General features: G+C 36.4%; 3 protein-coding genes across 3 annotated transcripts; 1 reads left to right on the forward strand and 2 right to left on the reverse strand.

The window, feature by feature from the left end:
* The first annotated feature begins 752 nt into the window (after positions 1-752).
* Positions 753-1,544, forward strand: LOC113359355. The gene is made up of 3 exons (XM_026603005.1): positions 753-1,107; positions 1,191-1,363; positions 1,428-1,544. The coding sequence occupies exons 1-3, from the start codon at positions 753-755 to the stop codon at positions 1,542-1,544; spliced, it is 645 nt and encodes a 214-aa protein (XP_026458790.1).
* A 3,347-nt stretch (positions 1,545-4,891) lies between these two features.
* On the reverse strand, positions 4,892-5,874 carry LOC113355979 (pectinesterase inhibitor 7-like). The gene has a single exon (XM_026598970.1). It carries the CDS (start codon positions 5,759-5,761, stop codon positions 5,171-5,173), a length of 591 nt encoding a protein of 196 aa, XP_026454755.1. The 5' UTR covers positions 5,762-5,874; the 3' UTR covers positions 4,892-5,170.
* A 2,015-nt stretch (positions 5,875-7,889) lies between these two features.
* LOC113355980 (26S proteasome regulatory subunit S10B homolog B-like) lies at positions 7,890-11,484 on the reverse strand. The gene is made up of 10 exons (XM_026598971.1): positions 11,246-11,484; positions 10,494-10,613; positions 10,132-10,268; positions 9,837-9,998; positions 9,652-9,738; positions 9,483-9,569; positions 9,238-9,375; positions 8,904-9,095; positions 8,721-8,819; positions 7,890-8,432 (listed from the first exon to the last, which is right to left on the reverse strand). Exons 1-10 carry the CDS (start codon positions 11,337-11,339, stop codon positions 8,358-8,360), a joined length of 1,191 nt encoding a protein of 396 aa, XP_026454756.1. The 5' UTR covers positions 11,340-11,484; the 3' UTR covers positions 7,890-8,357.
* Between the last annotated feature and the right edge of the window lie 524 nt (positions 11,485-12,008).

Here is a 12,008-nt window from a genome sequence, read left to right on the forward strand (position 1 = left end):
TCGCCAGATATTAAAAAAAATGATCTTGAGCATTATATCCAACAGAGTCGGAAGTAAAATTCGCGAGGAAATCGGAGATGCTAAATTTTGTATTCTTGTGGATGATTCACGAGACGCTTTCAAGAAAGAGCAAATGGTGATTGTTTTAAGGTATGTGGATAAGGATGGTTGTGTTCAAGGAATATTTTTTATATTCAACGTGTTGATGATACATGCGCTTTAACTATGAAAAAATAAATAACAAAAATCCTTAATTATTATGATCTTCAAATTGGTAATATGCGAGGGCAAGGGTATGATGGTGCTAGTAATATGCGAGGTCAGTGGAATGGATTACAAACTTTGTTTCTTAAAGAATGCAAATATGCATTTTATGTTCATTGGTTGTACATCGCCTTCAATTAGCTCTTGTGAAGACAACTGAAATGATGGGTCCAATTTGGAAATTTTATTTAATGTTAACATCAATAGTTTATCTTGTTATAGCTTCTTCTCATCGTTTTGGTGACTTTCAATCTGTCCAGGAAGAAGAAATTTTAAAAGGGTTAGCTAATGGTGAACTTGAGACAGGGAAATAGGCCAACCAAATAAGTACTTTGCGACGTGCCACGGATACTCGTTAGAGTTCTCATTATGGTTTTGTATGCAGTCTGCTGGATAAGTTCGAAAAAACTTTTACAACAATAAATCATATTGGCGCAAGTGATCCGAACGTGACTTCCAATGGTGAAGCTCAAAGTATCTCTTAAGAAATGAGATCATTCAAGTTTTTCGTTGTCTTGCGTTTGATGTACAAAATTATAGGAATTACTGAAATATTATGTCAAGGTCTTCAAAAGAAAACACAAGACACAGTTATTGTCATGTCTTTGGTCTCAACCACAAAAGAACTACTTCGAGAATTGAGAGAAGAGGGTTGGAAATATTTTATTACAACTGTGGTTGACTTTTGTATTCCACATGATGTTCATATACCTGATATGGAGGCTCACTATATTATGGGTACAGGTCGTTTTTGTCAGCATCGTGATAATATCACAGAAGATCATCATTATCGTGTTGATACATTTAATGTTAAAATTGACTGTCAGTTATTAGATTTGGATCGTAAGTTCCAGAAGACAGAATAAAATTACTAATTCTAAGCTCGTATTTGTATCCTAGAGATTCTTTTAATTCATTTAATGTAGTTTGTCTTTGTAATCTTGCTGAGAAGTTATATCCTCTAGATTTCTGTCAGCAAGAGGTACACATTTTGAGAAATGAGTTACAACATTATGGCCAGGATGTACTTAGTCATTTGAGTTTTCAGATCTTATCAATTGTTTCTGAGTTGCGTCGCAAGCTAGTAGTTACCAAGAAGGTAAAAGATTACCCAATGATCTATATGTTGATTTGTATTATAATGTGTCTTCACGTTTCTACAGCAAGTCAGAAAGATATTTTTCAACGATGAAATAGTTAAAACAGCTGCCCGCAACAAAATAGAAGAAGATTTTCTTAGAGATTGCATGAAGATCTACATCGAACAAGTCATTGCATGAGCTATCGATATCTATCCAATCATATATGAGTTTAACAACATATGCCATCGCAAGGTATCACTTAGTAGTGATAGTCAGTTTTTGGCAGAACACTTTTATGTGTATATTTTGGGCAATATGGGTTTGTGATAATTTTTTGTAAAACACTTTACGTGTATATTTTGGAAAACTTAATATATATACATAATATGAAATCCTTTTTTTTATGAATTCATGATATTCAATGGACTCTTGGTATTTGTATGTGGTATGTCGTTAGGTTTTCTTCTATTTCCCACTATTATAAAATCACCAGATTATTGGATATCTCGGAGAACTATCCAGTATCGAATCGATTGTAATATCGATGGAAAAGACCGTGATAGGTAATAAGTAATGTTATTTTTGTCCGTCTTTACTGTCTCATGCGCCTTGTAAATTGTGTGAACATTATTGCTTGGTTGCGTTTTGTTTGCAAGTATGATATGTGCTTGCAAACCCATACAAAATTTACTACAATTGTGTGGATCGTTTGGATTACTTACTGGAAGTTCAGAAACTCTGCAATTGTCATTGAATAGGTAATCCTCTTTGTGATGTGTGAAAACATATTTGTTTTTTAAGGAAAACATGTGAGGCTAAAAGAGAGTCCTTGTCATGCTTTTCATATGTCTCTCAACCTTTCCGTTATCAGTAGGAGAGACACCTCATGGATACAAAGTTACCTCATATGACATGTTAAGAAATATGTCATGCTAGTATTTACTCTTTACCTTATCTAGCATTAACCTTAAGCAAATATTTAATGCACGATTAAAATATCAACATGCCATAATCCAAAGTTAATGCAAATTACGGCTACCCGTACTTAAGATAATTTAACCATATGTGGATTTATTGCGCAAAACAAAACAAGTTTAACATTAATGACTTAGCTAAAAAAAAGTAACAAACATTACTAGCCTGACTAAACACACATACAAAACGCATGTGTGGAAAAAGAGAAAATAAAAGAGTCAAGTGATATACACACAAAAATGATAATCAAAGGTGTACTTCCCCATCCTGTACTGCTATATTTCGTTATCCTTCACTGTAATACTATTTGTGTCAATAAACGAGTCATAAGTAGGCTATAATTTTGGACAACATAAAGTGTTATCCATCGAAGAAAAATGAACCTTACGTTAGATAATTAATATAGGAAAAGCTACTTTTACTAAAGGGAAAGATGACTCTGTCTAGGATCTTTGATTTTTGATAATAAGCTTTCCCCCTATCAATTTTTTGTTGTTGTTGGAGTTTTGAATCATCTCTGACAGCGAGATTATGAAGAAAGTTGATAACAACTGGTCAGAACCATGTCGTATCCAAATATAAGAAATTTGAATGGGGAATGAGCATATATTTCGTTTTCTGCTTCTAAGATTGGGTCTCTTGTTGATGTTCAGAGTTGTCGCTATCCTGAAGGGCTCATTTGTTCTACTATCTTCTTTATGACTTGAAGTGCTTTGTGTTTTCTCTGATATTAGTTCATTTTAGGATTAATTAAGCCCATATAAATCAGATTTTGTGTATCGGTGATCGCCTTCGTGTTTAATGAATCACATGTTTTGTCTCAAGGTGGATATTGGATCACTTGCTCTAGTGATTTTAATACTCGTACTCTTATGTTTATCGGCGTTCTTGCCAGTTTAAAGAAGCTAGCTAGAAAATCTGGAATTCTTGTTGCAAATCGTTATCGCTGAGGTCTTCTGCCATAACATTAACCATGGGAACTCTATTCTTCGTTCTTTAGTGCACATCCATACTAAAATTAAAATTCACATGATTTCAAGTGCATCCATGGCGCTAAAATATGAACAGGTACCGTATACAACTCATTGTTACCAAGATTTCTGAGAACTTAACAAAGTGAATAAGACTCATGACCAAATAAGATTTCAGAAGGAAAGAAATTGATAAAAATATCTTACAATGTTGCTATTCGAGGCGTAAGATAGAAGCTACACTGATCCCATAAATATGGCTTAGGAAGACATGGACGTTCTTTAGTCCGTCAAATGGGTGTACATGTATGTAACAACGAATCTCTCTTTTATATGAAAATCTGAATGGATCATGTGATACAGTAAATGGATGTGGACGTACGGTTAGTTTTGGAAAGATTAAAGAGGAAACTAAACTCCAAAAGTATTTTTTTTTGATAGAGGACAAGCTTATTTTAATTCCACCCATTGATAAACTGAAGTCAAATATCATAGATCGAAGTCGAATTTCCGTCTAGTAAAAGTGGCTTTCCCTATTAATAATCGTATGTTATGGTAGCTTTGATTAGATTTCATGCACTTTTAGTCCAAATCTCAGCCCTAGTGCAAGCCCAGTCCTAGTCGAGCTCTAGTTTCAAGCTATCGCTGCACAAAATTTTTAGATTGCTGCTGCACGCTATTTAATCTTTGGTTTCGTGTAGGAGTTCAACAAACGTGTTGGTGATGGACTCACGGTCCATTGTGAGAAAAGTTAGGACTAGGAGCACTACTTTTTAACACTTGTTATGGCGAATCTTGTACACTTGAATTCTGTTTCCATTCGTTCTAGATGGACCTTTTTCCCCTTTTACGGGTCTTGTTAGCTTGAAAAGACAACACCATTGCTATCTTGATTTTTGAGATTCGCAAGCATGTATGCGGTGGAGAGTACGTACACTTTCGGAGTGGAAAGTTTTTTTTTATTTTTTAATTATTGAACTTAATAAGTACGATTTTTTCATTGGTACTAGACTACTAGTGGTTCAAATTTCAAACTTCAAAGCTGTTAGTTGTTAGTTACATATAATCCGATGATGTCCTAAAATGTATACGAAGCTGGTCCAATAATTCTGCTTTTACTACATCATCGTTCATCACCATGTTTTACTAAAGAAATTTCATCTTTTCTTTCTTTTGGCCCCAATTCATGGCTCATGTGTCGGAACCATTTGCGTGAAAGTGATGGAATTAGTTAAGGCCTTTGACCCCTCATACCTATAAATCCGATAGATTCTTTTATTATTTAGGTAGTTGCAATTGACTCCTCTATAGCTGGTCCAGCTTATCCAGCACGCCTAAATCAGCAATGCAGGAACGTGCATAACCAGCCGATGACTCTCACTCAAAGCAGCATGTAAGACTTGGCAAGAATTTTCACCAGTTGAGTGAAGTCTTATAGGAAATTCCGATAAATCTACAAGATCTGTGACATTTGCGGTCTAGATGACGTTATATTTCAAAAAAATAATAAAAAATGTACTGGTAAAATCTAAAATTTACAAGGTCTGTTTTTGGTTGACGTAGAACTACCGGAGAAAAATACATTGTGAGCACAGAGAGTAGAGAAGAAACAAAACTAATTATTGCTTTGATACAAGTTTAATAGTTTACTTATTTCACACACATTTTACTCTCAAAGTAGGGGAAGTAAAAAACACAAACCTTCTTAGAACTTACATTGCTAGTATAGCATACTGACAGTACTTAAACTTCTTATACATCTTCAGACCCTAATTAAACAGAACTTTAAGATCTTATTTGACAACAACACATATAATAAGATCACAAAGAAAATCCTAGATCAAGTAGATAATAAGACCCTGGCTAAAATCCATATCCTTAGTAGTGTTTAGCGGCAAAATGATTAACCAAAGCAAGTGCATTACTGGTAACCTGAGCAACACCAGTGACTCTTCTCCTAATACCAATTCTATAATTAGTATTCTTGCCATGACCGGTAAACCCTTCAGTACAAGTATTTTCATCAGTAAGTGCAGCACTTACCCAAGTCTGTACATTACTCATATGCCACATGAAATCAGAAGCAGCATTTTTACCCTTACTCATTTCACCAAGTTCTTTGATGGATTTACTCAACCGATCCACACTGTCACCCATATTATCTACACAATCTTTCACAGCTTGGAGATCTCTGCCTTTAATACCTTTAACTCTAGTCATCGTGGAAACGTAACTCCTAACGGATCTAGCTCGGGATAAACTTACGTGCAATGCTGTTTGAGCTATCTGTCTTGGACTTTGTTGGATTTGTCTTCTAAATACTGAGAGTGACTCGAAACATAAATCTGGGTACTGGGTTACACCGCAAGAAGTTCTGATGAAATCGCCGGACTTTTTTGCCATGGTGACAGATGATGTGCAAAAGACGAACAGAAGGAGGAGGAGACAGAGGAAACTAGTTTGAGCCATGGCAGATTAAGTTGAACTGAACTGTATCTTAGAGAGAGAGTGAGAGAGAGAGAGAGAGAGAGATGTTTTTGGTGGTAGTGATGAATTGTGAGATGTTGAAAATTAGAAATAGGTTTGTGGGGTTTATATAAAGGGAATGGGAAAACAGTTGTTTGTATGTGAACTTGATTTGTTTTTCACTATTGGTTTTCACATTTCATGGCACTTGTGTAAAAGCGAATTAAGTGATACCGTGTCAAACAAAAATAAATACGATGTTGACGAGTTTCACATTCAACTTGTTGTTATCGAACTTTACCATTCTAGAGGCGGGCTATTGACATCGGACAATATGAGGTTTTTGTTTTATGCTTTTGGAGAGCTCTTGCTTCCTGCCTCCCAACTAGAGCTTGCAACTGGATACAATTATACAACAACATGGGAGAATTGTGTAGTGTACATCAGAGGGACATACTGATATTTTCCTTAATGTGGACAGCGTGTTCATTGCCGACCTACAAATCAGCAGTCTTAGACCGCGTTATAATGAAACAATTCATGGGTCCTATACTTTTTCAGTTACCTCCACAAAATAGAGCATAGGAGATACTTGTACAAGAAAGCACATTTTTAACAGAAGTTAACAAAATTCAGATATCGAGCTCGGTAAATTTGCAAGTCCTCTTGCTATTGATTAGAAGCGACAAGGGCGGAGCCATTTGCTCCGTGCATCTGTTGCAGTTGATAGTTTAGGTTTGAGTCGAAATCTTGTTGGCAAAAAGGTGTCTGTCCTTGTTTCTCTACATGGTAAAATTGTGCTTCAAGTATAAACTTGTGTCTGTCCTATTTTCTCCACCACCTATAACTTGTATTTTACTCTATGGAAGAATATTACACACAAATGTGATAAGAGGTAACTTTTTTTTTAATCTTTTTGGGTAGGATAATTATCATCACAACAGATAAGTTTGAATCTTGAGCATTGGAGTTAGGGGCGCAGAAAGAACAAAAAGTTGAGAGGAGTGGCAAAACAAAGTAACATAAAGTGTTAGAGTTAAAATGTGGAAGGGATCAGCTTCTATTGATGGATGATAATTTCCTCTTTTACACCTTTTGCATCTATAATTACTGTTTTTTTCATTTTTAAGTATTTGTATAGTGCAGAGATAAGCATGATTTATATGATCTAAAACGAAAATTTCACACGTAACGAACTCTATAAACAATAACCATAATATGAAAGAAGAGATGATGATATTTTGGAACACTTGTAAAAGTGGCTTTAATTTGTATTATCGACATGGGCGACAAGATATTACAAATCCCTTGCCACTTTTTCCTCTTTTTTTCTGTTAAAAATTATACAAAAAGACGGAAGTGATCATGCTAAAGAACACAAGCAGTGCTCGCGTCGACTAAGAGCGCTCCAGAGCCTAAAAAGATTTTACCAGTTTACTGAGAACAAGTTCCTCAGTATTCAAAACAGTGCCTCATCCGTCAAACCAGGAACTAGATAAACTTGGAGAATGAGCACTTGAAAGTTGAGACAACGATGGGCACACAACAAACAGTCTTCAATAGTTAATCGCCATATTAGCTCAATTAAATGAGAGTAATTGACGCTATAAAAGTGCCTTAAAGATAAATCAGAACAGTTCCAGATACTGTCTATTTGATTGATCCCCAACCTTATCTAAAATAAATCCCTAAATCAGATTTTCTTCTCTAAATTCAATCATTATTGGTGAATCTAAGTTGCAAATTATCAGAGAGGGGACTCATTTCTGCCACCGCAGTCAGTAGAGAGGGGGATCATTTCTGCCATAGCATTTACTGCTATCAAGTACGTCCCCCACATGCAATAGTCCCAATGACTCCCATCTGCTTTGAAAAACTATCCCATATACCACTATCTTTACTGTGTGGGAGATTCCAGCTAACCAACAGTTACTCTGAAGTGTGAAGAAACCCAGCTAGCCAAGCATGGAAATACTACCACGGTTGACCCAACCCAGGTTAGTGTTACAGTCGTCAAAATATGCAAGATATCAAAGGCTAACCGTTCCCTATCCGTTAGTGATAGAATAACAAAAGCTACTGGATAATGCATAATTTCACATGTACCATCTGGTGCAAGAAAGATCGAAGCTACGCGGTAAATGACCTTTGTCCCAATGAAAATAGACTGGTTCAACATATAATAAAGGGATATCCGACAACAGATTTATGGTACCTAAGGTCAAACAATTTAACAAGTTGGAATGGAACATGTCCCATTGCAGTATAACACACTCGATGCATCATAAATATTCAACACAGGTCATTTAAAATGTAAAAGTTGTTGTACTATATCATCCGGCTATTAAAAGGAAACAAAGAAGAAGAAGTTACTGCTGATAAGTCTTCCAATGAAGAGCCCAAGTATGCGAAGTTCTTAGCGCTCCAGGGTACTTACTAACCTTGACTTGCAATCTTGGCTTAACACAGCCCAACCACATCCTTACATAATTCAAGGGCATTCAGGAGAAGGGGACAAAAAGAAAGAGAGATATAGTGCACTGCCCGGCATCCATGGCTTTCATATTTAGACAACAAAGAGCATGAAGCTTCCTCCCAATTAGTCTTTTCCAAAGTCGGCGTTGTAATGTGCACTTGACTCGAGCTTCTTTGCTTCGTTCAGTTTTCGCACCGCCTGAAAACAGATTTTATTTAATAAAAGAAATCACTTGCACTAACTGTAATTGAAATACCATATCGAGAAAAAAGAGAGGCAGAAAGTCAGAATGGTAACTAGACAAGGCTGACAACAATAACAACAACATAGGTAGCATTGGAGATAAACTGCTCAGATTTGAACAAGGTTCCCCAGCGAGGTGCTGGCTTCAAACCCTTGCCAAAGCCTCTCAGTTGCAAAGTTTTACTTATCACACCACAGTACGCAGCAAGATAGGATTTTTTTTTTTAACTTAACAAGACTTACTTTCATGAAATCTTCGTGAATGACGTAATCACGTTCAGCACGGATTGCAAACATCCCAGCTTCAGTGCAGACATTCCTTAAATCAGCCCCATTAAAGCCCTGGGAAAGAATTAAACAGTTGTGGAGGTTAGTTTGGCTACTTTTAATGAGATTCTCTAAGAAAAGTTATGAGAGGGATCAGACCTCAGCCAGTTTTACAACTGCTTCATAGTCGATTTCGCCATGTTTGGCAATCCCAGCAGCATGGATCTTCAAGATTTCCATCCTAGACTGTTCTTTAGGCAATGGGATCTCTATCTTTCTGTCAAGTCGCCCTGGACGAAGAAGTGCAGGATCCAAGACATCAGGTCTGTTCGTCGCCATAATCATTTTAACCTATACATCCATTTCAAAACAATGAGAGGTTGTAATTTACAACCTGCAATAACTTGAGAAACATAGAACTTAAACTAGTGAAACTCCCCATAGCGGTATTTTAACTGCTTTCAAAGACAAAGATCATCATCTAGGCGCATACCTTCCCAAGTTGGTCAAACCCATCAAGCTGATTAAGCAATTCCATCAATGTTCTTTGGATTTCACGATCAGCACTGGTACCCTCGCTGAATCGGCGACCACCAATGGCATCGATTTCATCCATAAATATGATGCAAGGCTTAACAAGAAAACACCACACATCAGATGCTCAGGACACTTTTTTGGTCTGGATTGAGGCTAATCAATAATATGTCATGATTGATTCACATAAGACTTTGGCCTTACCTGATGATCACGTGCATAGTTAAACATCTCACGAATTAATCTTGCACTTTCACCTATGTATTTATCAATTATAGCACTTGAGACAACCTACAGTCAAAAGATTCGTATTAATCAAAGGAAAACATAAAACTTTTGGATGCGTTGTAGAATGAAATGAAAAAATGCAAACCTTTAAAAAGTTGGCATCTATGTTACTGGCAATAGCTCTGGCTAATAGTGTCTTGCCTGTTCCAGGTGGCCCATAGAGAAGAACACCCTGCATATCGAGATTAAAAACATTGAGAGTGCAATTCTTCACAATTGGAGTAAAAAGCAAAACAACACATGCAGAAACCAAAATATAGTGCACATTACCTTGGGGGGCTTGATACCAACCCTAAGGAAGAGTTCGGGGTTCATAAGTGGCAGCTCAATAGATTCTCTTAGTTCACGGATCTGATCCGACAATCCACCAACAGCTGAGTAGCTAATGTTACCAGGATCTTCATGAAGCATGTTATAAACAACTGGATCAACCTGAGATCAAAATAATCACCAGATAGGATCAATAATCCACCAGCATTTACCATTGAATTGATTATAGTAATTTTCAATCAGTGAGAAAAGATAACCATTTTATTATTTTAACTAATACAGAATAATAACTTACTTCACGTGGAAGGGCACGCATGATTGTGAGAGTTGTCATATCAAGAACGACCCTTGTTCCTGCTGTAAGCTTTTCCTTGTCTACTTTACTGCGGCAACCAACAACGTACCTTGGGCCACTACTTGCTTTAACTATCACTGGAACATAACAGCGTTACCAGTTAATTATTTTGCCGTCTCCTAGATGTCCCCAACCGATTGGGTAACTGACAGGCATCCCAAATAAAATAAATCCAACTAAAATTTTGCTCCACATATACAGATACCCAAAGATGGCATGGTAAAAATCAACTTATGGTAGGCGTAATATAGTAACTAGACTACCCAGAAGCCCCCTGCCGATGGAAAAGAAAAGGAACTTACAGCGTTCGTTGTCTAGAGGTCGCAGAACTTCTCCTATAATTTGCCCAACACTCTGAAGGGACTTCAGATCATCTTCAGTTTTAGCATACTCCTTCTTGGAACCTCTTAATGTCTCCCTTGCTGCGCAACACAGATTCATTATTAGTTTCGATTATGACCATTACCAGCCAACATAAATGTTACAATGCAATATGTAGACATCAACTATTCACAAAATCAGTTCTCTATCAAAAACACAAACTAAACATATCGCGTGAAATTTGACATTCAAAAGCTATTGGCAACAAGTAGCTCGTACTTAAAAGGTCAGTATACAGCTCACACTGATGATGCTAATTAACGATCACTGTTAGACATGGACAGAAATTCTCAATAAACCCAACCCTTTGTTCCTAATCATAAGTCCTCAACCCCTCCTTTCTAGTATCCCCAAAAAATCTTCTTTATACTCTCACAAAATAAGTGTTGCCTCGCCTAGCATTACCAGGTAAATCATGGGTTCAGTAGTAAAAGTCTATCAACACACTGCATTCCATACACAACTACCACCACCATTCAAAATTCAGCTCATATCTTAAGATCTAAACAAGGAATCAAACAAGTAATAATTTTAACTAAGATCTACACAGTCAGAATTAGGGTTCTTATCAATTTCCCAAATATAAAAACCCTAACTTTTCCAAAAATAAATAAATAACAGAAACCAAAGTGAAAGTAAAGGTAGGGTTTTTGTAAATCGAAGGAAAACGAACCCGTTCTAACTCTTGATTCAAGCTCTTTATGATGCAAGAGCTTCTTACGATAATCTCTACCAGCAGCCTTACGCCGTTCATCTTCTCCTTCCATCCTCTAATTTCAGATTCGGTGGTAGTGGAGATCAAATTCCCTTGCGCTATATTGATCGATTAAATTAGGTTTATAAATTAGGGAGTTTGTACACTGAAAGGACCCCTTTTAGAAGAACTTGGAAGAGAGAGAGTGAGAATATAAATGTGACAAAGTTTTCCTCTTTCACAAGTCTACTTCTTTTTATAGTTACACTCCCTTTACATCAGTTGCACCCTGAATTTTATCGTTAACTTCATCTGCATTAACACTAGATGATCCTATAATACCCTTGAAGTTATCATTGGCTGAAGATTCATAACCTTTTCCATTTTTGGTCCATCCTGTCTACATTTTCATTTGAGCAACTCTTGACTAGATTACCAAATACTATACAAGTTTCACATTTTGGAGGCTTCCATTGGTATTCAACTGGAAGCTTCATGGAAAGTTTGACACCAATTAATAGGGAAAGCTCTTAGGATGTGTAAAGTTTATATCAACATCAATGCAAATTCTAGCAAGCGCCAATCTATTTTTCTTAAATGTGCACTCATCATCTAACAAAGGTACGTTAATGTAACCAGATATATCAAGCTTATAACCTTCATCATTCTACATATGCAATGAAACCCACTTTTTTTTTATCTATATAGGCACGGTCTTAACATCATAATTTGATTTGATCAC

This window comes from Papaver somniferum, chromosome 3 (assembly GCF_003573695.1).
Source record: "Papaver somniferum cultivar HN1 chromosome 3, ASM357369v1, whole genome shotgun sequence".
NCBI lineage: Eukaryota > Viridiplantae > Streptophyta > Magnoliopsida > Ranunculales > Papaveraceae > Papaver > Papaver somniferum.